Below are 26,251 nucleotides of genomic sequence, written 5' to 3'. Positions count from 1 at the left end.
GCAGGGGAGTCAGCTTCTCCCTCTGCCCCTCCCGCAGCAGACAACCCCCCCCCAAATAAATAAATAAAATCTTTCTAAAAAATTGGAGCTTGGAGAAAGTATTTGTTTTCACATGGGAAAAAATGAACTTGGTTCCCTATTTCACATGCTATTTTAAAAATTCTGCATAAATTAAGGATTTAAAACTTGTCAGCACAACTTTAAAATACATAGGGAGAGAATGTAGGCAGGTGTCTTATGGACTCTTGAGTAAAGAAAGATTGCTTAAAGAAGAATCAGAAAGGTGTTGTCTATAAAGGGAAAGACAGATAAACTTCCCTATGTTAACGGTAAGAATTTTGACCCTTCTCTCACACTACACACAAAAATCAATTCCAAGTGGATTAATGGCTTCACTGTAAGACCTAAAATTATAGAACTCCTAGATGAAAAAATAAGGAAAAACTTCATAACATTGATGTTGGCAATGATTTCATGTGTATAACACCACAAGTGCTGACAGTAAAAGCAAAAGGCAATTTTGACTGCATCAAACTAAAAAGCTTCTATACAGCTACAGACAAAATCAAGAGTGAAAAGACAGTCTATGGAATGGGAGAAAATATTTACAAACCATACATCTGATATGAGATTAGTATCCAAAATATAGAATGAACTACAACTCAGTAAGAAACAAATAACTAGAATAAAAAATGGATAAAGGACATTAATAGACATTTTTCCAAAGAAAACATACAAATGACCAACAGAAATATGAAGACACTGAGCATCACTAATTACCAGGCAAATGAAATCAAAGTCACAGGACGTCACTTCATACTTTTTATGATGACGATTATTAAAGACAAAAGCAGAAAGTAACAAGTGCTGATGGAGATGTGGAAAGTCAGAACCCTGTGCATTGTTGGTAAAATGGTGTAGCTGCTATGGAAAATGGTTCCTCAAAAAATTTAAAATAGAGCAACCATATGATGTAACAATCCCACTTCTGGATATTTATCTAAAATTATTGAAATCAGAATCTCAAGATATTTGAAATCCCATGTTCATTGAATTATACACAGTTAAGGGATAGAAACAGTCTAAATTTTTTGCCCATCAGTAGGTGAAATAATGAAAATGTATATACATAAAAGTATTATTTAGCCTTTAAAATTTTTTTTTAAATATTTTATTCATATGAGGGTGCTGGGTGGCTCAGTCGTTAAGTGTCTGCCTTCAGCTCAGGTCATGAACCCAGCGTTGTGGGATCTAACCCCACATTGGGTTCCCTGCTCAGTGGGGAACCTGCTTCTCCCTCTTCAGCTCCCTCTGCTTGTGTTCCCTCTCTCTCTGTCTCTGTCAAATAAACAAATAAAATCTTAAAGAAAAAAGATTTTATTCATTTGAGAGAGAGCACGTGCACACAAGCCAGGGGGAGGAGCAAAGAGGAAGGGAGAAGCAGACTCCCTGTGGAGCAGGAAGCCAGATGCAGGGCTCTATCCTAGGACCCTGAGCTCATGAGGGGAGCCAGAAGCAGATGCTTAACCGGCTAAACCACCTGAGCACCCCTAGCCTTTTCAAAAAAGTTTTTATTTATTTTAGAGAGAGAGAGGGATGCATGAGCAGGGGGAGGGGCAGAGGGAGAGAGAATCTCAAGTAGACTCCACACTGAGCATGGAGCCCAGTGCGGGGCTTGATTCCATGACCCTGGGATTGTGACCTGAGCTGAAACCAAGAGTCAGATGTGTAACCCACTGAGCCACCCAGATGCCCCTATTTAGCCTTTTAAATGAAGGAAATCCTGTCATATGATACGTATTTGAAATTTTAGAGTATTATGCTGGGTAAAATAAGTCAGTCACAGAAACAAAAATACTGCACATTTCCACTTACATAAGTATCTAAAGTAGTAAAATTCTTGAGAAGGTAGAATGGTGGTTGCCAAGTGAAGAGATGTTCAGCATCATTTACTGAGCAGGGGAAGGTAAATCAAGACTATGAGATTGCATTTAACATAAATTTGAAAAAATAAAAATTCTGATGATACGAAGTTTGTGTGATTTACTATCTTCTGACTTGGATATTCCCCTAATCCTTTTTTGTTTTTCAATTTTTATTTAAATTCTAGTTAGTTAACATAGTGTAATACTGGTTTCAGGAGTAGAATTTAGTGATTCATCACTTACATATAACACCCAGTTCTCAACACAAATGCCCTCCTTAATGCCCATCATCCATTTAGCCCATTGCCAGCCCATTTCCCCTCCATCAACCCTCAGTTTGTTCTCTATAGTTAAGAGTCTCTTATGGTTTACTTCCCTCTCTTTTTTTTTTCCTTTTCTTATGTTCATCTGTTTTGTTTCTTAAATTTCACATGAGTGACATCACATGGTATTTGTCTTTCTCTGATTTATATTGCTTAGCATAATACACTCTAGTTTCATCCACATCATTGCAAATGGCAAGATTTCATTTTTTTGATGGCTGAGTGATATTCTATGGTGTCTGGGCGTGTATGTGTGTGTGTGTATATATGTGTGTGTGTATATATGTATCCCCCACATCTCCTTTATCCATTCATCAGTCAGTGGACATTTGGGCCCTTTCCATTATTTGGCTATTGTTGATAATGCTGCTATAAATATGAGGGTGCATGTGCCCCTTCAAATCAGTATTTTTGTATCCTTTGGGTAAATACCTATTAGTGCAATTCCTAGATCATAGGGTAGTTCTGTTTTTAACTTTTTGAGGAACCTCCGTATTGTTTTCCAGAGTGGCTGCACCAGCTTGCATTCCCACCAACAGTGTAAGAAAGTTCCCCTTTCTCCACATACATGCTAACACCTGTTGTTTCCTGTGTTATTAGTTTTAGCCATTCTGACAGGTGTGAGGTGGTGTCTTATTGTGATTTTGATTTGTATTTCCCTGATGATGAGTGATGTTGTGCATCTTTTCATGTGTCTGTTGGCCATCTGGATGTCTACTCTGGGCAAGTATCTGTTCGTGTCTTCTGCCCATATCTTAACTGGATTATTTGGGTTTTGGGGGGTGTTGAGTTTCATAAGTTCTTTATAGATTTTGGATACTAACCCTTTTTCACATATGTCATTTGCAAATATCTTCTTCCATTCCACAGGCTGCCTTTTAGTTTTGTTGACTGTTCCTTCACTGTTCAGGTTTTTATCTTGAAGTCCCAAGAGTTCATTTTTGCTTTTGTATCAGTTTTTCTGGCTTTAGTTTCAGGTTTGAGCATAATCCAGGTGACAACTTTGCTCGAATAGATGTCAAAATAAAGCATTGTAGGCCTTTTTACTTTTTACTTCTGGAGGAGGAGTGTACCCATATTCTACCATATGTACATTATTTTCCCACTTAAGCATGTTCATATAAACGAATGTTAGAAGTATTTTCTTAGACCTAAAGATTCTACTGTTTCACAAACTGAAAATCCTGTTGTTCACATTTTTCCAAATACAGAAAAATAATAGAACAGTAAAAATATTTATGGTATACTTACCACCTAGATTTAGCAGATTGTTAACATTAGAATATTTGTTTTTTCTGAAGCATTGTGAACTACAACTATTATAAAATTTAGCCCTTAATATTTACAGTATGAATCTCTTTAAAAAAGACACTTTTATTATAACTGGTATTAAACTGTTATTGTAGTACTACCATTCTCTCTCCAAAAAATAATTTTTAATATTATCTAATATCCAGCCCATGTTCAGATTTATGTACTCTCAAACTGACTTTTAAAATTTTATTTATTTGAACCAGGATGTATTTGGTTGGTAACTCTCAAAAGATTCCCTTCTTCTAGAACAGTTCTCCCTTCCTGCTACCTTTTCCCACCTTAATGGTAGTTGTTGAAGAACCAGGACAGTAGTCTTATATGGTATTACAACTTATCCTGTTTTGTGGTATCCTTTACCCTGTTACTTTAGTCTCTTAATTTTCTATAAATTGGAACTTAGATCTAATGGACTGTTTAGATTAAAATTAAAGGTTCCTCCCCCAAAAAAATACTTAATAGATAATACAGTTACTTAATTTTGTGTCTCAAAATCTGATTGACTCATGATACCAAGATTGATCAGAGTGTTCAGCTTCTAGAATTTTTTGTTTTGTTTTTTGTTTTGTTTTGTTTTTTTAAGTAGGCTCCATGCCCAGTGTGGAGCCCAACACCAGGCTTAAACTCATGACCCTGAGATCAAGACCTGAGCTAAGAGTCAGACACGTAACTGAGCCACCCAGGTGCCTTGAGAACTGTTTGTTTTTTAAGCAGAATAAATTTACCGGGACAGAGTGAGGTTTTATAAATGAAGTTTAATAAATGAAGTTTATTATACTATTTTTTTTTTAAGATTCTGTTTATTTGAGAGAGAGAGAGAGAGCAAGCACGAGCAGGGGGAGAGGCAGAAGGAGAGGGAGAAGCAGACTCTCCTCTGGGGAAGGAGTCAGACGTGGGGTTTGATCCCAGGACCCTGGGATCACGAGCCAAAGGCAGAAGCTTAACTGACTGAGCCACCCAGGTGCCCTGAAGTTTATTATACGAAACGAAGTTTTATAAATGAAGTTTAATAAATGTAATGTGAGCATTTGTGGAATGCTCTTCATATTCCTAAAGCACTTAATAGGAGGTGTTTCAGTAAATATTTGATTTGTCTTTTAAGTTTTTTTTTATTTTTTATTTATTTATTTTTAAATATTTTATTTATTTATTTGACAGAGAGAGAGACAGCAGGAGAGGAAATCCAAGCAAGGGGAGTGGGAGAGGGAGAAGCAGGCTTCCTGCGGAGCAGGGAGCCCGATGCGGGGCTTGATCCCAGGACCCTGGGATCATGACCTGAGCCGAAGTTAGACGCCCAACGACTGAGCCACCCAGGCACCCAAGGTTTTTTTACATGCTCCTTTCCTTTAGGTTCTCCATTTCTTGTGTGAAAAGATAAGACAATTACTTTCATTTTTCACTGTAGATTTTCAGCTACTGATGTTACAAACAATCAGATACTGGAGCATAGAGTTGAGGAAAAGACTTAAACCAGGTGAGTAATAATAAAAGTCTAAAGAAACAATAAAACTACCATTCATTTTTATAAAATTCATTATTGGGATAATTGATAAAATTGGAATATAAACTATAGAGTACTGAGTTTCCTCAATTTGATAATGTTACTGTGAAGTACAAGAATATTCTGAGGTAATTAGAATAACGGCGTGTTATATGCAAACTACTTTCAAACTGTTCATAAAAAAATAAGTGGTATGTAATGAGAGTTTGGTGAAATTCTGGATTAATAGGAACTCATTTATTTCCAATGGAAGTGTAAATTGGTCCATCCTTTCTGGAAAGCATTTTGGCAATTTGTCTCAAGTTTTTAGTTGAGCCTCACAATCTTACTTTTTCTTCTATAGTAATTCTAGGAAGACTATAAAAGGTTGTGTATATGGAGATACTTATATAAGAGTATATGAACAAATGAATAAGGAAGATTTGACAGTAACATAAATCTAACAATATGAGACTGATTAAATATAATCAAAAACTATTAAAAATGATAATGTACATCTATATTTACTGATGCAGTGTCTGCAAAATATTTTTAAGTGTCCACTCTGGCCACTAAACAATAGGAATGTTTATTTTTTTAAAGATTTTGTTTATTTGAGAGCGAGAGCACTTGCTCACGAAAGTAGGGGGAGGGGCAAAGGGAGAGGGAAAGGCAGAAAATCTCAAGCTGACTCTGCACTGAGCATGGAGCTGGACATGGTGCTTCTTCTCATGACCCCTGGGATCATGACTTGAGCCAAAACCAAGAGTCAGATGCTTAACTGAGCCACTGAGGCATCAGAACCTATTTAAGTTTTTTAAACAAGATTTTTAAAAAAGATGCATGTACACAGATCTGTGAATGTTTGTACATATTTGATCAGTTATGTAATTTGCATGTACATGTGTGTCTGTATATATTATATACATATGGACACACATATATATGTATTTGTGTGGACATAGACATTTGAAAAGATGACAGCCTTATGTTGCTAGTGGTTATACTAACTGGCTTTTTTTTTTTTTAAATGCATTTCTTTTTTTTCTTAAGATTTTATTTATTTATGTGACAGAGAGAGAGAATGAGAGATAGAGAACACGAGAGGGAAGAGGGTCAGAGGGAGAAGCAGACTCCCTGCTGAGCAGGGAGCCCGATGCGGGACTCGATCCCGGGACTCCAGGATCATGACCTGAGCCGAAGGCAGTCACTTAACCAACTGAGCCACCCAGGCGCCCTATACTAACTGGCTTTTTACAAAGGAGTATATATTTTCTCATCAAATTTTTCTAAGATAATGCTTCTTTTGAAGATTATATGTTTTTATTTTATACCTTAGTAGCAGCTTTTGGTATGCAGTACAAATAGTGATATATTTGCTAAATATCTGAGTAGTTCTTCTCTGGCTGAATGCACAAATTCTGAGACTGACTGGTCAGGTGCCTTCCTTCTCTTACGTGGCCCGAGTCTGAGACTGGTCAGGTGCCTTCCTTCTCTTACGTGGCCCGGGTCTGAGACTGACTGGTCAGGTGCCTGCCTTCTCTTACATGGCCTGAGTCTGTTTTCTTTTTGCTCTCTTACATGTCTTACAAATCTGTTGCTGCTCACACAGCGGAAGTGCATTGTTGTTTTTGGAAAATCAGAGTACATATTTTATTAATGACAGTTGTGTATTGCCTTTGTATAGAACTTAAGTATTTATTTTTGATACTGGTCAACAACATGTGTTTCGATACTAATACTGGTTGTTTTTATAGTTTAATTTATAGCAATCCAACTTAAGGGCATTTTCATTAAACTTTCATTTTACATCTTTTCCTTAACAGATTTTTCTTCAGTCAGTTAAAAATATGGATCCTGAATCAGAGGGGCCGCAGATTACCAAAGTGACACCTCTTCAGCAGATGCTTGCTTCTTGCACTGGGGCTATACTGACTTCGCTAATGGGTAAAATAATATTACTATTGTAGATTATGTAACTGAATGATTTCCGTTTGAGGTTACCATCTGTGAAATATATCTAAAATTATCATTCATGCTGCTTCATGTTCTCTCTCTATGAGTATGATAACATGAAAAGAACCTTGGACAGAGATTCAGGAGACTTGAATTTTATCCCTTGCTTTGCCGTTCTCAGTCTGAGTGCACTTTGGGATAGTCCCTACTTCTCTCTGAATTTCATTTTTCGTCTATAGAAGTAGGGGCTGAGACCAGGAGTTCTTTGAGGTTCCTATCAATATTGACCTTTTATGACTTTATTAGCCTTTTTAAAAATAGAAAACAAGAAGATAGAATAAAATATTAGTATAATGAATAATACAGAATTTGGGCAGCTTATAATAGAAACAAATACAAATTATGTTTTGCTTGCATTAACAGTGAATTTCTTAAATTCCTCTGGGCCACATTTTTATGTTTTTTATAGTCCATTTCTTTTAGAGAAAGACAAATGACTTAGGTGACAGTTTTTAAGTTGGCTAGTTTATTTAAATAAGATAGCAGATGATTAGAACAAACAAACGTATTGCTTTCGAGTGTAGTATCTTACTTCAGGTCAGAATGTTAGTGTTGTAAAGATTTTAGAGATCATCTAATATGACCTCCTCGTTCTCAGATGAGGAAAAGTTTTCTTAGAACCACCTTTTGGCACTTGTTTCCTACTTGGATAAAGTAGCATACAAATTAAAACCATTCTCCCTTACTGTGCTATTCCTGAATGGAGTAACACTGTGTGGTAGTAAAGATGATTTATGGCTAGCTTACTCAAATCTTCATTATGTATAGTTTTTATTTGATACAGCTGAATTTAACAGATGAGGAAGACTAACATTGATTATTGATTACTTGTAATACAGTTATTCTCAAATTTTTAAGTAGACTTCCAAAACATTTATTCTTTACCTTATATGATGTATTTTCTTTAAAATACTAGTATTTTAGTTTTAATACTAATGGAATTATTATTGTAGAAATATAATAAATGACAGTTTAGTAGTCATGAGAGAAGTAATTACATTGTCTTCTCATTGATCCTCTAAACAGAATTCAAGGGCAAAAAATGAGAATGTTACATTTAAAACCATTTTAAGATAAATAATCTTACTTATTATATAGTCATGAAGAGGGGTTGATTTGACATACTTTGTGATTTTTGGACAAATGTCTGTACAATTTATAGGTATCACGTCCTAATTGAAATTTATGTTTCTTCATAGTGACGCCCCTCGATGTTGTTAAAATTCGACTCCAAGCCCAAAACAACCTATTCTCCAAAGGTATGTGTACTAGTTATCCTGGAAATGTTACAATAGGCTTTTAGATATTACTTTATTCGTTTTTGTTTGAATAATTTTTTTTGGTTCATTTTTAAAAGTTCATACCTCCTTATACTCATGCAGAAATGTTTTTTCAGTACTTAGTTGTACATGATGGGTTTTAGCCAGCAAACAAATATATATAAAACAGTTATAACACTTTTATGTACCTAATTAAAGCATAGGATGATTTAATATTTGAGTATGTGCCTCACAAGTAAGAACAGAATTCTAAGCATAGGGGCCTTAGAATCTAGCTTCCTCCATAGTCCAAGAGCTGTGCCCATTCTGAAACATTCATCCAACAGTCATCTAACTGTTGCTTGAATATAGTGGTAGGAAATGATTATTTTTATCAGGCAACTTGGTTAATTGTTGGACGGTATAGTTTATATGAATTTGAAAAGAGTAGTTATACATCTTTATTAGATGGGCAAAAATAGCAATTCCTTGATAAATCTTTTACAGTGTTAGAAAGATAATGACATTACAAACATGTTTAAAAAGCAGAAAACAGACTGCTTGGACTGTGAGAGTGTTGGCTCAGACACAGAAGCCACTCTGACGAACACAGTACCGAGATGGGATGAACAACAGTCATAGTTCAGGTGGAGGACGGGATAGATGGATTGCAGGAGGAGACCGAAAGGAAAGCAGTTTCCTACACATTTAAGAAATCCTTAAAAGCAGGAGACACTGGACTTATGTATTACGAGACCCACATATATGGTTGACCAGAAAAGATAATTTTGGCAGCCAGGGTGAGTCCAATAATGGGAAAGAGTTGCTGTTAGGGAAAGTTGAAGTAAATCAGCTGGGAGCTGACGAATGTCTAGAATGAGCAGTATAAATACAGAGAGACAGCATAGCACTGTCTACATTGACAGAGGAGAACCTTTTTTAATCGTCTGTTTTTCTAATTGAGATATAATCTACATATAACATTGTATTAGTTTGAGGTGTGCCATATGATGATTTGATGTATGTATGTATTGAAAAAAGGTCACCACAGTAAGTTAGTATCAATCACGTCACATGATTATTTTTTTTCTTGTGAAGAGAATTTTTAAGATCTACTCTCTTAAGTTTCAGATATCCATTAGATTTCTGCATATATGTTTATATATGTGTGTATATATGTATATCTATGTTTCATGTGTGTATAGTTCAAAAAAATTTTTTGTCTGAATTTCCCTTGGGTACCAGAGTTTTCTTCTTGTCAAATGGAGAAGATGTACACCCATGTTCTCTTTTCAAAACAGGTTTTCCTCCTTTATATTCCTTGTGCATTTCCTCAGATACCCTAAAAGAATTTATTTCTGTGTGCATTTGCTTACTACATTTCTGAAAACATAAAATTCATCAATTTACTCAATTACTTTCACCACTTTGAGTTTAGAGGCCAGTGCTTTGTCATTAAGTAAATCAATTTATGTTTTCTTAATCCAAAAAGATGAAAACAAAGTTGTATCTCTTTTCATAATTTTCTAGTCTACTCATTGTACTTTGAATTTGTTCCTCTGTAAAAATAGTACAGTTGTGTGAAATGATTTTTGACTGTTGGGACCTTCTTTGTTAGGAAAATGTTTTGTGTATAGTAATGGACTTATGGATCATCTATGTGTCTGTGAAGAGGGAGGCAACAAAGCATGGTATAAGAAACCAGGACGTTTCCAGGGTACATTGGTAAGGAGATTATGTTATTTATAATCACATCATGTTTTCTGTTTTTATATTTAATCTATGTATGAAAGATTTTCCAGTTGCAGGAGAGTATTAAGTCCATGATATAGTTAGCACACTTATTCACAGTTAAAACATAGATGTTGAGGCAGGAAAAGGGAAGTACTGCTTTGCTTTTAATTAACTTGTTATTAACTGTCATCTTTTCATGCTTTTTTATGTGGAAAGAAAAAAACGGAGTCAATTTTTTTAAACATTTTTATTTAAAAAAATTTATTTATTTATTTATTTATTTATTTATTTATTTGAGAGAGATTACACGCATGCAAGGGGGCTGGAGGGGCAGAGAGAGAGAGAGAAAGAAAATCCACAAGCAGACTCCCTGCTGAGTGCGGGGCCTGACTCTGGGCTTATTCCCACAACCCTGAGATCATGACCTGAGCCAAAATCAAGAGTTGGCTGTTTAACCAACTGAGCCACCCGGGTGCCCCTAAACTATTTTATTTTGACATAATTGTAGATAGTATGCAATTTTAAGAAAAATATACAGATCCCATGTACCTTTTTCCTCCTTCCCCTCAGAGGTAACATCATATAAAAGTAGTACAATATCACAACCAGGATATTGACTTTGATACATTAAAGGTATAAAACAGTTCCATCAGCACAAGCATCCTTCCTGCGTCCCTGTTACAGCTACCACCATTTCCTTTGTGCTCTTAGCTGCTCCTCAACTCCTGGCAGCCACTAATGTGTGCTTCATTTATATCATTTTCTCAGTTCAAGAATGGAATCAACATATATAACATTTTTGAATTAGTACTTTTCACTTAGCGTAATTATCTGGAGATTCATCCAAGTTGTTGCATTTATTAATAGTTTGTTCCTTTTATTGCTCACTAGTTCCATGGTATTGATGTACCAGTTTATTTTCTGGGTTGTGGCCAGTTTTGAGCTGTTTCAGATAAAGCTGCTACAGGGGCGCCTGGGTGGCTTAATTGGTTAAGCATCTGCCTTCGGCTCAGGTTGTGATCCCAGCCAGGGTCCTGGGATCGAGCCCCGCATCAGGCTCCCTGCTCAGCGGGAAGCCTGCTTCTCCCTCTCCCTCTGCCCCTGCTTGTGTCCTCCCCGCCCCCCGCTCTGTCAAATAAATAAATAAATAAAACCTTTAAAAAGATAAATAAAGCTGCTACATAGATTCATTCTCGGGTTTTTGTGTGAAAATAAATATTAAAACAACAAACTACTCACTGTTTTTCTCTGGGAACACTATTTACAACACTTCTAAACCAGATATGTGGGTTTTTTTCCCTCCGTGCCAAGCAATTCCTCAGTTACCAGTGAACACCAACCAGGTATCCTACAGTTTAAGTCAATACTGACACCATTAAGACTGCTCCCATTTCAGATGCCATTCACAAGCCAGGTTGTCACCCGTGTTTCTGACTAACTGGCTGTAAATCAGAGGTTCCCACAACCCCCTTCTGGATTCAGTGGGTTGCTAGAATAGCTCACAGAACTCCAGAAAACAGTTTACTAACTAGATGATCAGTTTTTTTATGAAAGGATACAACTCAGGAGTAACCAGTTAGAAAAGATGCATAGGGCAAGGCTTGGGGGGTGGGTGTGGAGCTTCCCTCTCTTGGTGTGTCACCCTCCTTGTACCTCCATGTGTTCACCAACCTGGAAGCTTCCAGACCCTGTAGTTGAGGGATTTTTATGGAGGCTTTCTTAGATAGACGTGATTGATCAAATTTATTATGAATAACAAAAGATACTCTTCTCACCTGTATTCTCTGGAGCTATTTTAGGACTGAGAACAAAAGGCTGAATATTATAACAAAAGATGCTTCTGTTGCTCTTTATTAATTAGGAAATTACAGTGATTTTAGGAACTGTTTGCCAGGAACCATGGACAAAGACCAAAATGTATATTTCTAATTTTAAATCAAAGTATCAGCATAAGTCTTCATTTCTCTGGGATAAATGCCCAGGAGTGCAGTTGCTGGGTCATATGGTAGTTGTATGTTCAGAGTTTAAGAAACTGTTTTCTAGACTGGTGGTACCATTTTACATTCCCAGCAGCAGTGTGTAACTATTCTAATTTCTCCACACCCTCACTAGCCTTTGATGTTGTCACTATTTTTATTTTAGCAGTTTTGAGAGATGTGTAATGATAACTCACTGTGGTTTTCATGTGCATTTCCTTAGTGGCTACTGATATTGAACATCTTTACATATGCTTATTTATTAGTATATCCTCTTCAGTGAAATGGCTCTTCATGTCTTCTGTCCATTTTCCAATTAAACTGTTTGTATTTTTACTATTAAGTTTTGAGAATTCTTTATAAAATCTAGACAATAATCCTCTTGAGAGTGGATTTGCAAATATTTTTTTCTACTCTCTTTTATTTTCATCCTCTTAAACAGGGTCTTTCATGGAGTTAAAGTTTAATTTTGATGTTCAGTTTATCATTTTTCTTCTTGCTTTAGGTGTCAAATCTAAGAATGCTTTATTTATCTTTAGACTAGAAGATTTTCTCCTGTTTTTTTTTCTATAAGTTTTATAGCTTTATGTTTTATATTTAAGTCCTTGATCCATTTTGAGTTACTGTTATAGGAGGTATGAATCCGAGGTTGACTTTTTTCATTGTTTTTGTTCATTTTGCCTGTGAGTATCCAGTTGCATTTGTTGAAAGCTGTCTTTCCTCCAGTAAGGTGCTTCTGCACATTTGTCCACAATCAGTTGGGCATACTGGGTAGAGCTATTTTTGGGTTCTTTATTCTTTCTCATTTATTTGTCTATTACCTATATCAGTAGCACACAGTCTTAATTACTATAAATACATGATAAGTCCTGAAATCAGGTAGACTGATTTCTCCCACTTTATTTTTATTTTCCTTGTTCAAAGTTATTTTAACCATTCCTAAAATTCCTTTGTCTCTTCATATAAATTTTAGAATAATGTTTTTATATCTATAAAAAAGTCTTGCTAAGATTTTTATAGAAATTGTGTTAAACCTAAATAACATCTTTACTGTGTTGACAATGAACTGGGTTAACAGGAGAAAATCAAAGTTAACTACATATGTACAGGGGCTCCAAAGAAAATGTAGCGCATAGGCGGGCAGTTGAGGTTTATTTGTCATCCACAGTTAAAAAAGGGAAAGGGTCTGGGGTTTCAAGGAAGGAAGACAATTCACTGCAAGATGAAAAAGTAAATGTTTGGTAAACAGATGTGTGCTGGGCCACATAGAAACAGTGGGACACAGAGGAATTTTAACAGACAGGTTCCTCCCTGTCTACCACACCTAGTTTATATTACACTATACTTATCTATGGTGATAGCTCCCTTCCTAGAGCAGTTCCTCTTTGTAAACTCTTTTAGACAGAGGGAAGGTCAAAGGTTCTTCCTGAAGCTTCTGTTTCTTGAAAATATTCAGCCTAAAATAATCTGCATGCCAAAGAGTTGCATTTTGTGGTACCAAATTTTGCTCCCCTATAAGAGCATAAAATTGAGTCTTTTTTTTAACTACTCTGTCAGTTTTTATCTTTAGTTGATACATTTAGACTATATTTAATAGAGTTACGGGTAGTGTAGAACTTAACCCTCGTTAAAAAACAAAATTCAGCTGAGTAAATTTGAAGATATGATTGGCTTTATTCAGCAAATCATGATTTGGGTGGCATTGACTCTAGCAAGTAGAAGGGAGCTCTGAGGAGACTTAATAGGCAGAGGACTTTTATAGGCAGAAGAAGATGGGGCAAGAAAGTTATTATTCTAACAGTGGATTGTTACAGGCAATGTAACAATCTTCTGAGGGAAGTTGGGGGGTCTCTCAGGCAGATTACCTCACTACTAACTTGGTAATTACACATAGACTGGTTAAGGTCATGTTCTTGGGAGAGGCTGAAACTGCACTTAGGTTACGTACTGTGTCGCAGTGTGCTGACGTGGGGGTTAGCATAAGTGACTCCATTTTGGTCCTGTTGTCTCATCGTTAAAAGCCTGCCATTTCCTTTTTTGGCTTTGTTTTTTTTAAGATTTTATTTATTTAAGAGAGAGAGAGGGAGGGAGTGAGTGAGAGAATGAGTGGAAGGAGGGTCAGAGGAAGAGGGAGAAGCAGACTCCATGCTGAGCAGGGAGCCCAACTTGGGGCTTGATCCCAGGACCCTGGGATCATGACCTGAGCCTAAGGCAGATGCCTAACTGACTGAGCCACCCAGGCACCCCTTCCCTTTGTTTTCTCTTGCTGTTTTATTTTTCCTCCTTTCTATGTGTTACTTTAGAATTTCATCTTTATAGAGTTTTTGTGTATATATTTCTTTGCTGAGGCTTCCTAATTTTTCATTTGTTTTGGTTGTGTTCATAAATGATCATTCAGTGATTTTTATGTTGACCCCTTTACAATGTACATCAGATAATTTTAATACTCTATCTCATTGGCATCTGTTGTCTTTTTTCATTTAGACATCTTGGTTCTTCGAATGACAAGTGATTTTTTTATTGAAACCAGGAAATTTTGCGTATTACATTGTGAATCTCATTTAAACATTCTGTTTTACCTGGCTTCTTTGACACCTCAGAGGAAGAGGGGTGCCACCTTGTTAGTGCTGCGTATAGCTGGAAGTTCAGGTTTCTCCCTTAGCATCCACAGACACACTGTGTTGTGGAGAACCTCTTTACTGTTAGACAGGTGCTGTGATCTGACTGTTTGTGTCTTGTCTACCCAAAATTCATATGTTGAAATCCTACGGCCTGAAGTGATGGTATTAGGAGGTGGAGCTGAAGGTGATTAGGTCATGAGGGCAGAGACCTAAGGAATTAATGACCTTGTAGAAGAGGCCCAGAGCCTCCTTGCCCTTCGACCAGGTGAGGATACAAGAAGAAATCAGAGACCCTGATCTGGGACTTCCAGCCTCCAGAAATGTGGGATATAAATTTCTGTCGTCTATAAGGTACTTGGTTATAGCAGCCCAAACAGACTGAGAGCAGAGAGGGAGTTCTGGCTTACCTTATCATTTGCACTGACACTGGTGGGGTGATCCCACTCTCTGTTCTTCTCTGCCCCTCTGACACTACCAGTAGAATGCTTGCTGTATTCATCTTAGTTATTTAGATTCCCAGTCTGATACTTCTAAAATCTCTGCCATATATGAGTCTGGTTCTGACGCTTGCTCTGTTTCTTCAGACTGTGTTTTTCTGCCTTTCAGCATACTTGCAATTTCTTTTGTTGAAAGCCACACATGTTGTATTGGGTTAAAAAAAACGGAGGTCAATGCAGCTTTATTGTCAGGTGATAATGTTTATCTGATTACAGGTAAGGCTGTGTTAAGTGCTTCTTGTAGCTTTGTTGTCAGAGAATAAAATTCCCTCTGGTGTCCTCTTTTTTGTCTTGCCTGTTATCTTTGAGTTTCCCCAGAGACTGCTCAAACAGAGTCTGAGGCTCACGGTTCTGTCAAAGCTACGATCCTCTGTTGTTTTACAGGAGCCCTAGAGATGTGGTGTTAGGTATGGAGGAAGAGAAATATTCTATAGTTCTGTGATTAGGTCTTATTCTTTAGGAACATGAGTGGGGTGTTTCCCTTGCCCCAGGTTGGTTAGATTTTGGTAAAACTACAGTGGTTTAGGCTCTGATAAAATATTTTCCCTTGAGTATAGGCTTTATTAAGGAGAATACAGGTTTGGGGTATATTTCAAAACTGGTTACATTTCCCCTTCCCCTGGTGGAAGCAGGAGGAGATTTTTCTCTGATCATCACAGTGAGAATCTGGTAGGACTCACAGAGCTAAAATTCATGAAAGTGGGGAGGCCCCCCTCAGTTTTTGATTCTCAAGTTAATATACACTGAGCTTTCAGCAATTTGTTATTTATAGTTTAAAGTGTAGTTATTAACATTGGTTCTAACTGCAGGCTTCCACTCTAGTAAGCTCTGAGTCTCTGTATCTGTTTATCCAGTTTTCAGGGTAGCAGTTTGCCCTGTGACTTGGATTATTTTTTAAATCTAAGAGGGGTTGTTAATTTTTCAGTTTGTTGAACTTTTTTCTTGTCCTGAGGACAGAAGTGGCAACTGTCCTTCAGGGCGCTAAATTTGATGTATCCCAATTTTTTTTTCTTTAAGATTTTATTTATTTATTTGACAGAGAGAGACAGCGAGAGAGGGAACACAAGCAGGGGGAGTGGGAGAGGGAGAAGCAGGCTCCCCACCTAGCAAGGAGCCCAGTGCGGGGCTCAATCCCAGGACCGTGGGATCATGACCTGAGCCGAAGGCAGACACTTAACAACTGAGCCACCCAGGCGCCCCTGATGTATCCCAATTTTTAATATCAGTCATTTGAAATATTTTCTAATTTCCCCTGTAATTTCTTTTTTTGCCATGGTTATTTAGAAGTATAATATTTATTAATAATTGGATATTTTCTAGAATCCTATTGTTTCTGATTTCTACTTTTATTCCAGTCAGAGGAATATACTCTGTAAATTTAGATTTTTGAAATTTATTGAGTCTTGCTTAATGGCCCTACATATGATCTGTCTTGGTGAATATTTTATGTCCACTTTAAAAACCTATATTCTGCAATTGTTGGGCATATAGTGTCCTGTAAACCATCAGGTCAGGATGGCTGGTACTTCATTTAGATCTTCTAAATTCTTACTAATTTTTTTTTTCAATTCTGTCAATGAAAGAGGATATAAAAATCTTCAATTATGATTGACAGCTTGTTTCTTTTCGCTTTGAGTTCTCGGGTTTGCTTCATGGGTTTTGAAGCCCTGTTTTAGGGACATATACATTTATACTTGATACATTTTTCTGATACATTTTATTTTAATGAAATGTATTTCTTTTTATCACTGGTAATACTCATTATCTTGAAATCTTTTGTCTGATAGTAATGCAGCCACTCCAGCTTTCTCCTGGTGTTTATAAGGTGTATCTTTTTCCATCCTTTTTCTCCAAGACAACATACAGCTGGGCCTTGTTTTTTTAGTCCCCTGACAATCTCTGATTTTTAATTGGAAAAGTTAGTAGTTACCTTTAAAGGACTTCCTAACGTGGTTGGGTGTCAGTCTACTATCTTTGTTTTTTGCTCTTTGCTCCCTCTGTTGTTGCTTTTTGGTTTTCTTCTCCTTTCTTGCCTTCTTTTTGATTAGTTGGATTATAATATTACATTGATTTCTCTGTTCCCATTTCTAGGGAGACAATTCTCCCAAGTCTTTCACCGTTTCTACGTATCTTGTGAGCAAGGTGCTGACTGCCCTTAATATTCCTTGCCATCTTTTCCAGGGTGTTTGTATAGTGAATAACCTTGGAAGATACACTGTCTCCCTCTAGAGCAAAGGGAAGGTATCCTCACTCCCATTACAGAGGATTTAGGTCCCCGCAGGTCAGATTTCCCCTGTTGTAATGCAGGCCACTGTGTGTTCGATGTCATCCAGACTCCCTCACGTGTTCTGTGGAAATTGGGGCTCAGGAAACTGGTACAGAAATGCTGGTATTCTGGCTGCTGCTGTTCCTGTGAGTAATAAACTGTCCGTTACCTCTTCAGCCTGAGATTCTTGCCTTCGGCCAGCTCTCATGGTACTGTGGCGGGCTAACTTGGTAATTTGCAAGTAGGGTCCATATACTTAGACCCCACCTGGTTCTTGACAGCATTCTCCTTTCTTGGTGCTGTGACTTCGTGTACATTATAGATTCCACAACTCGCTGTTAGAACTTTTTTATTTAAAGAGTCATAGCTTTTAAAGTAGTTAAAAGGAGGAAGGGGAAAAATAATTTTTTTCATATATAACTGTATATTTACCATTTCTTCTTTACTTCCTTCCTTTTTTGAAGATCTTAGTTGCTTTTTGTAGCATCATAGCCCTTTTTCCCAAAGAGCGTTTTTTCAGCATTTCTTTCACGCAGGTATTTTGGCAGTTTTACTTTCAGTTTTTGTTCTACTGAAATGTCTTTGTCAAGCATTTTTGAAGCCTATTTTGGCAGCATACGAAATTCTGGCATAGTTTTCTTCAGTGCCTTAAACATGCCATTCATTACATTATCTTGTGACCTTCCCTGTGTCTTAGGAGAAGTTAGCCTTCATTTGTTTCATCCGTTCTCTAGATGCGTTTTGTCGTTTTTGCTTTTCCTTTTCTGTTTTCATTGTCTTTTTATTTTGCTTGGGATCTTTTCTGATTTGGGGCTCTGTAAATTGATGTCTTTCACATATTTGGGGAAGTTTTTGGCCGTCATTTCTGTAGGTTATTTCCTGTCCTGTTCTCTTCTCTTCTATGATTCCAAATAAACCAGTTTTACCACTTGATGTTTCCCATCAGGTCCCTGAGCGTCTACATTTTTCTTCATTCTTTTTCCTCCTCCTCCTTCAGACTGAAGATCTGTCTTCAAGTTCAGTGACTCTACTTGTGTTTCCTTTCTGCTGTTAGCCCACTTAGTGAATTTTTCGCTTCAGGTTTAGAATTTTCATTTGGCTGGTTTTTATGGTAACTGTTTCTGTGCTGAAATTCCAAATTTGTTCATTCATTATCTATATATCATCTTTTAAGTTTTTGAATATATTTATAATAGCTCCTTTAGAATTCTTGCCTGCTAGTTGTATTATCTGAAATTTCAGTGTTGGTTTCTCTTGACTACTTTTTCTTTATATATGGGCACATTTTCTTGTTTCTTTTTATGTCTTAGGAATTTTGATTGTATAGTGGACATTATGAATGATGCATTGTAAAAACTCTGGATTTCTTTTATATTCTGCTAAAGAGTCCATTTTGTTCTAGAAGGCAGTTAACTTTGGCTGGATTAACACTCCAAAGTCAGGCTCCCCTGTGTTGGGTTGCAGCTGAAATTTCCACTCAGCCTTTAGCTTCTGCTTTTTTTTGTTTTTTTTTTTGGTCCAGGACTTTGTTGTCTTGCTCTGGGATTGCGTAATTTATCGGTGAGCCAAGTTTGGTGGCTGATTTTGTATGCAAACTTTGGGGCTTATGTTTTCTGTAGTGCCACCTTTTCCTACCTAAGTTTCTGAATATTCTGTCAGCCTGGACTCTGTATTTGCCATCTCAAGCAAGTAAATGGGCTGTTCTTTGCCACTTCTACAGACAAAAGCTGCAAATTTGCAAATCTCCCTCCTTGCTTTGTCTTTTAACAACAGACTCCCCACTGATTTTTACCTGTGGTTTGATTCCTCTCCAGAGATTTCAAGTACTGGGTTTAAATAATTTTTTCTCAGATTCTGTAGTTGGTCAAGAGAGTTAATCTGACCTATTCTCTGCCATTACTCGATTTCCTTTTTATAATAATCCTTTAAAAACTAGGCATCTAAGCCCTAAGTAGAATACTCTGTAGCTGAGTAACATAAATTTTTTTCTGTGAACAGCAAGTATTCAGAAGTGTTTTACTTGTATGTGAAAGTTGAGGAAAATTCCTTTTTTTTTTTTTTTTTAAGAATGGATATGACATACATCTGAGAAGTTCACATTTTGGAAATAAACGCTTGAAAGAATAAAAGTACCAATGATTTATCAAAAAGTTTATATATCTGGTTCAAGGATATATTTTGACTACTTTTTTCTATTATAATTTTAGGATGCCTTTTTGAAAATTGTTCGAAATGAGGGCATTAAATCCCTGTGGAGTGGCCTTCCCCCTACCTTGTAAGTTGTAATTTAATATTTTCTCACTAAATGATGGTTGCTGTTTTGTTTTGCCTTATAAGTGGCATGGTTGGATAAAATTGTGCATTTATAATATTGGGACTTTTTCATTTTCTGCAGCATTGTTTTGTGAGTCCCACAACCACCCACACATTGGATGATTTGTTAGAAGGACTCACAGGACCTAAAGAAGGTTATACTCATGTCTGTGACTTATTACAGCAAAAGGCTACAAAGCAGAATCAGGAAAGGAAAAGGCACAACAGTAGCTGACCAGGCAGGCATAAGACTTCCACAGCCCTCCCTGGTGACATCCCATAGGACAGGCTTATTCTTCCAGCATTGAACTGCAGTGGCGTGTGCAAAGTGTTCGATGGCACAGTCTGGTGCTTATATTGGGGATTGATGACATAGGCAAATTCTTTCTTTGTGACCACCTGTGATTACCAAGACCCAGACCCCCAAAAAGAAAGCAAATGTTTAGGGGCGCCTGGGTGGCTCAGTCGGTTAAGCGGCTGCCTTCGGCTCAGGTCATGATCCTGGAGTCCTGGGATCGAGTCCTACCAGCGGAGAGCCTGCTTCTCCTTCTCCCTCTGCCTGCCACTCTGCCTACTCGTGCTCTTTCTCTCTCTCTCTGTCAAATAAATAAAATCTTAAAACAAAAACATATGTTTACCAAAGTCACATCATTTGCACAAAACAACCTAAACAAGTTGATTTTGTGCTCGAGACATACCAAAAAAAACCTTATTATATGGAATATTCCAAGGGCTACATTCCTTGGAATTGGCGAAAGGTCAAACATGCAAAAGGTCCCCCTGAAGATAAAGAAGACTTGAGCAACCAGGCCTGCTGTGGTAAGTCTTTGGTGCACAAGTATAATTTTTTTTTCATTTTCAGAAATTAAGAACTTGGTGTTACTTGACTTTTTGTTTGTTTTACAAAAATAATAAGAGATACTGTGATATATACTTTCCCTTGTTTGGATAATTTAAATTCTCTACTAACTAGCTATTATATGAGTTAATATGATAAACTAGTAAGGCTGAATGTAAAAATCCCAAGTAATACCTTTTTTTGCTTCATTTCTTTTTAATGTATCTTTTTTGTGGAGCAGTTAGTCACTTTGAGGCATACTTTTTTTTCTTTTTAAGATTTATTTGACAGAGAGAGACAGCGAGAGAAGAAACATAAGCAGGGGGAGTGGGAGAGGGAGAGGGAGAAGCAGACTTCACGCTGAGCAGGGAGCCCAACACAGGCCAGGACTCTGGGATCATGACCTGAGCCGAAGGCAGATGCTTAACGACTGAGCCACCCAGGCGCCCCTGAGGCATACATTTTAAACAGTGCCTAAGGTTATAAAGTTAGTGGCTGATCCAAGACCAGCAGTCAATTCTATTTCTAAATTCTCATCATCAAACTTCACTGTGGAACATTAGGGATTTCAAAGTATGGTCTGTGAATGTCCCTTAGTCAGACCATAAACATAAACTGGTTTCTTGTTGTATTAATATATATAACATGACAGTGCCTGCAACTTTGTGTTTAATTTTATTAATAATTCCCTTTTGATGATTTCATTTGAAAGAATATGCCACTGGAATTTCCTCAAAACTATATATATTCTGGCAACATTAATTGTAATTTATTTCTGGATACAAGCAGGTATGATACTCTGTCCAAAGTTCAAAAATATTTTACAAATGCTCTTGTATTTTTTACTTCAGGGATTTTTCATATTACAGTGAATGTAATTGGGAAGGAAGATTTTTGGGAGACCAGAAACAATAGAACAAATCAAGGAGGTAGTCTTTAGTCTTTTCCTGTTGATGACCTGAGCAAGTGCTCTGTAACTTACCTTCACAACTAGACTCTAAACTTCTGTAGGGCAGATACTAATGTACATCTTTTTGTTGCCTAAGTTAAACACTAATAATTTTCAAATAAAAGAAAAATCGATTTCATTGGCTGATTCGTTATGGTTTTCAGCTTATATACAGTATAAGGATTTTAGCTTATAAATAATACATTTAAGCCTTTTGACAGTTTTGTATAAATCTTTTTGTTGGTGTTTTTCTAACAGAGTGATGGCAGTTCCTGCCACAGTTATTTATTTTACCTGCTATGATCAATTATCTGCTCTCCTGAGATCAAAATTAGGAGAAAATGAAAGTCGTATACCAATTATTGCCGGAATTGTTGCCAGATGTAAGTAATAAACTTACTGTATTTTCATTTTGACTTCTGTTTAAAACTTCTTTTACAATTTTGACAGTCACAGATAATTTTGTATAAAATGCAGAGTATTGGTACATTTTGCATTGTAGCTTGTACTAATTTGTTAATACCTCTCCTCTAGAAGTCATATAGTATGTAGCAATTGCCATCAGAATAAGATGGGATCAACCCATCCCTATTGAATCTTGGACCGGAGAGTTTAGACTTTAGATTCTAGATTTTAGAATGACATCAGATGTCAGATATCCGATGTCAAGTTGATGTCAAATTGATGCCCAAGTCCTGAATCATTTTCCGTATAGATAACTCTGGGATTCAGAGTTTAATGAGAAGGAAATTTGCATCTGTGCAGAAAGATATTTTTCTCCGTGCTGTGGGAGTGAGGTTTTATAGTAGTTTAATTGATGTGTAATATTTCTGGAAGTGCTCGTGAAGAGTTGAAACCAGTGGTGCCTGGCTGGCTCAGTTGGTGGAGCACACGACTCTTGACCTTGGGGTTGTGAGTTCGAGCCCCACGTTGGGTGTAGAGATTACTTAAAAAAAAATAAAATCTTAAAGAGTTGAAACCAGAAAGAGTAAGTTATATGAAAGCAGGCTTTTAAGAAATACCTTTATCAAGGAGAAAAAATGTGCACCAATATGTTGGCATCATTAGATATTTGATTTTAAGGTTTGCAGACATTTCAGAATGAAAGATACATACATAAAATGCATGAAATATTTTTGCATGTGTGTTTGCATAGTACATGGCTTTGTTTTTGTTTTCTTATATCTGCTTGTTTATATTAGTAGGTGCAGTAACTGTGATAAGTCCATTAGAATTGATTAGAACCAAGATGCAATCTAAGAAGTTTTCTTACAAAGAATTGCATCAATTTGTCAGCAAGAAAGTATCTGAAGATGGTTGGATTTCCCTTTGGAGGGGCTGGATTCCTACTGTTCTTAGAGATGTACCATTCTCAGGTAGGATTTATCTTAGTATCTGCTAAATTTTAGGTAGCGTTGTCTTATGTATCACTTTTATTTTTTTATTTTTTATTCAGTTAGCCAACATGTAGTACATCATTAGTTTTTGATGTAGTGTTCAATGATTCATTATATATATCACTTTTAAATTAAGTAAATTTGAAGCCCTTTATGGCTAAAGGTAAGTTATCTTCTTTGGTGACCACAGACTTCTAGTTCAGTGTTGGGCCCTCAGATCTTTATGAGTCTTTATTGGACGGGTAGTTTCTAATTCAAGCCTAACTTTCTGTTTTCCTTCTGTTTCATTTTTTTAAAGCTATTAATCGGTATATATTCACATTTAGATAAAACAAACTACCTTTAATCTTACCCTAAATGCGATAATTGCTAAGGTAAGTGAACAACTACAAATCAAAATATAAAATGTTTAAGAGCACCTGTGAATTATATTGATTTCTACTTTTTCAGTTATTAGAGATAAAAATCTTCCCCTTTAAATGAGTATCCTGTAAAACGCTATTATAAATCAGAGAGGAGGTTGTGCTAATTACTGAATTCTTAAGAGGGAGAAAATCATGAGAAAGTGCAAAACTAACAACTTATAAAATGTGCATGCTTCAAAATTCCTTTTTTTTCCTTCGAATTAATCCTTTTCTTGTGCTCTCTTCACATCTCTATGCATCTTGCCCTTTCCATTAGTATTCCTCTTCAGCATTTTGTGTTTAGTTATGTGATTTAAAAATACAGATTCCTAGGCCAATTTTTCTTTTTTTATTATATGATATTTGACACATAAGTAACATAGTATAAATTATGAAGTATATTGATAAAACGAACACTTGTGAGGTCACCATTCAATCTGTGAACTAGAACACTGCGATTTTTTAAATCATGAAACCACATAATATTCATTCACCTCCGCTGTCAACATCTCCAGTTGTAACCACTATACTGAACTTTATCACTCATTTGATTTTTAAAAAATAGTTTTACCACATGTGTATTATTGCCAAACAATATGTTACTTAGTTTTGCCTATTTCTGAGATTTATTTATTTTTTTTAAGATTTTATTTATTTGACACAGAGTGAGAGAAAGAGCAGAGGCAGGGGGAGGAGCAGAAGGAGAGGGAGAAGCAGGCTTCCCGCTGAATAGGGAGCCTGATGCGGGGCTCGATCCCAGGACCTCGGGATCATGACCTGAGCCAAAGGCAGACGCCCAACCCACTGAGCCACCCAGGCGCCCCTATTTTTGAGCTTTAAAAGATGCATATTTTACTCAAAAATCTTGTTTCATTTTTCTTTTTATGTGAAACTTTTTTTTCATTTTTACTTATTTATGAGTAAACAAGAAAGTGCTAAAAACAAGAATATTTTTAATAGACTCTTGTTGTACACATACAAGGATTTCTCCAGTATTCAATTTGCTAGTTCATATAAATATACACACTTTAATTATTACATAATGTCAGATTCTTTTCTAAAGTGACTATATAGATCAGTACACCTACCAGCTTCCTGTTCCTTCATTTCATACCCTCACCAGTACTTTTACTGTCAAAGCTCTTAAGTTTTGTTTCTCCAGTAATTTAAAGTGGTATCTCACTTTAACTTATATTTGCCTGCCTATTGATGAGGTTGTGCACCATTTCATTGGCCATTTATCCATAATTGATTTGCAGTTAAGAACTGAGATAAATACTCAACTTTATCCCCCCCTCATATGGATGGATGGTTGTCCCAGCATCATTTATGAGTCACCACATTTGCTCCAGGGATTTGCAGGGTTACCTGTCCCATCAGAGCTTCACGTATGCATACATCTGTTCTGCTGGCCAGTTTGTCTGAGCTTGTGCTGATACTGGTGTTGTCTAAACTACTGGTGCATTATTAAAAATCTTGATGTTACCTTATTTTTTTCCCCAAGAATGTCATCTCTATTATATAGTTTTTCTTTAAAGTGTGTTAGTAGAGTTTTACATTTTTCTTCATAAATATTATATACAACCTTTTTTTTTTTAAGATTTATTTATAGTTACACCCACCTTCAACTTTGGTAGCTATTTTAAAAGCTCTATTAAAATAAAAATTCCAAATCTTAGGCCAGTGCAGTGTTACAATTAATTTTCCTGTGTTAGATTATATTTAATATTCAGTTACTTTTAAAACTATTATTAATTTTACTTTGCCTATCTTGGATTTCCTGTTATTAATTTTACTTTGCCTATCTTGGATTTCCTTAATTTGTCTATTAAAAATAGACAATATAAATTGTAACTATTTTGTTTCTTCATTTTTAATTAACAGAGCTTTTATTTTTTTTGTGTCTTACTGTGCTTCCTAGGACAGTTTTGAATAATAGCAATGATGTTGCATCCCTATCATTTTTCTCATGCTTAAGGAAATAATTCTGTTGTTTCACCATTAATTACTTTTGCTAAGGGTTCTTGATGTATATCCTTTTTCTAGTTAAGGAAATTTCCTGTTATCTCAAGGTTTCGAAGAAATTGCTTTAAAAATGAAAATGGGTTGAATTTTATGAAATTCTTTTCCATCAATTTTAGACGATCCCATGGTTCTTTTAATGTGGCGTTTCACATTTAAAGGGTTTGTTAGCATTTACTACCTTTGCATTCCTCTTATGAGAACCCAGTTTAGTCATAGTATATGATGTTTTATGAAATACTTCTGGGTTTGGTTGCCTTTTTTTTTTTTTTTTAAGAATTTTTATACCTGTGTTAATGAATGAGATTGAATTATAGTTGTCCTTTCTTCTGTCGTCCTTGTCAGGTTTTAGAATTAAAGTCCTACTTTACTGTTGTATATTTGTTTATAAAACTGCTAGAATATTTCTGAGGACTTGGTTCCTTTTCTTTGAATTTTTCAGTCTCACCTAGTATGTGTGTCCAAGGAGAAAGTAGGATGTATCAGGGTTAGACTTTCCCTTTTCCTTTAATATATAACCTTATATATTTAAAGTCCCCATTTCACTTCTAAATTATGTGTTTATTTCATTTTCTGTTTTTATAGCAATGTACTGGTATAACTATGAAGTTTTAAAGAAGTGGTTGTGTGCGAAATCTGGTTTATACGAACCAACATTTATGATCAACTTTACTTCAGGGGCATTGTCTGGTTCTGTAAGTTGGTATTTTCTTGTTAATATTCCAGAATAATGGTAATTGTCCTATTAAAACAATGAAAGATTAGATAGCATTTCATATTATTGAGGTATCACTTTTGGGCTGCAGTGCTTTAAAAATTTTCTAAGTATTGACTCTCCTATTTTGAGGAAATCATTTATTTAGCCACTAAATATTTTATTTTTTAAAGATTTTATTTATTGGGGCTCCTGGGTGGCTCAG

The 26,251-nt window shown here is 36.1% G+C and overlaps 1 protein-coding gene across 4 annotated transcripts in view; it reads left to right on the top strand.

The window, feature by feature from the left end:
* Positions 1 to 26,251, top strand: part of SLC25A40 (solute carrier family 25 member 40) — a 63,300-nt gene that overhangs the window by 16,755 nt on the left and 20,294 nt on the right. For 3 of the 4 annotated variants that reach the window (XM_073898753.1, XM_073898754.1, XM_073898752.1), the window contains exons 2-10: positions 4,718 to 4,882; positions 4,965 to 5,033; positions 6,866 to 6,986; positions 8,255 to 8,314; positions 9,933 to 10,039; positions 19,616 to 19,683; positions 21,767 to 21,891; positions 22,711 to 22,884; positions 25,917 to 26,026. In XM_073898753.1, the coding sequence (XP_073754854.1) occupies positions 6,890 to 6,986; positions 8,255 to 8,314; positions 9,933 to 10,039; positions 19,616 to 19,683; positions 21,767 to 21,891; positions 22,711 to 22,884; positions 25,917 to 26,026 (741 nt within the window). In that variant the 5' untranslated portion in view covers positions 4,718 to 4,882; positions 4,965 to 5,033; positions 6,866 to 6,889. The remainder of the gene's footprint in view (positions 1 to 4,717; positions 4,883 to 4,964; positions 5,034 to 6,865; positions 6,987 to 8,254; positions 8,315 to 9,932; positions 10,040 to 19,615; positions 19,684 to 21,766; positions 21,892 to 22,710; positions 22,885 to 25,916; positions 26,027 to 26,251) is intronic. The other variant, XM_025872827.2, reaches the window with a different exon arrangement.

The sequence above is a fragment of the Callorhinus ursinus genome, unplaced genomic scaffold, assembly GCF_003265705.2.
Source record: "Callorhinus ursinus isolate GAN/ISIS: 27379988/994484 unplaced genomic scaffold, GSC_fseal_2.0 scaffold12, whole genome shotgun sequence".
NCBI classification, from domain to species: domain Eukaryota; kingdom Metazoa; phylum Chordata; class Mammalia; order Carnivora; family Otariidae; genus Callorhinus; species Callorhinus ursinus.
The sequence above is the reverse complement of the archived record's forward strand: the minus strand, read 5'-3'. Positions and strand labels throughout refer to the sequence as shown.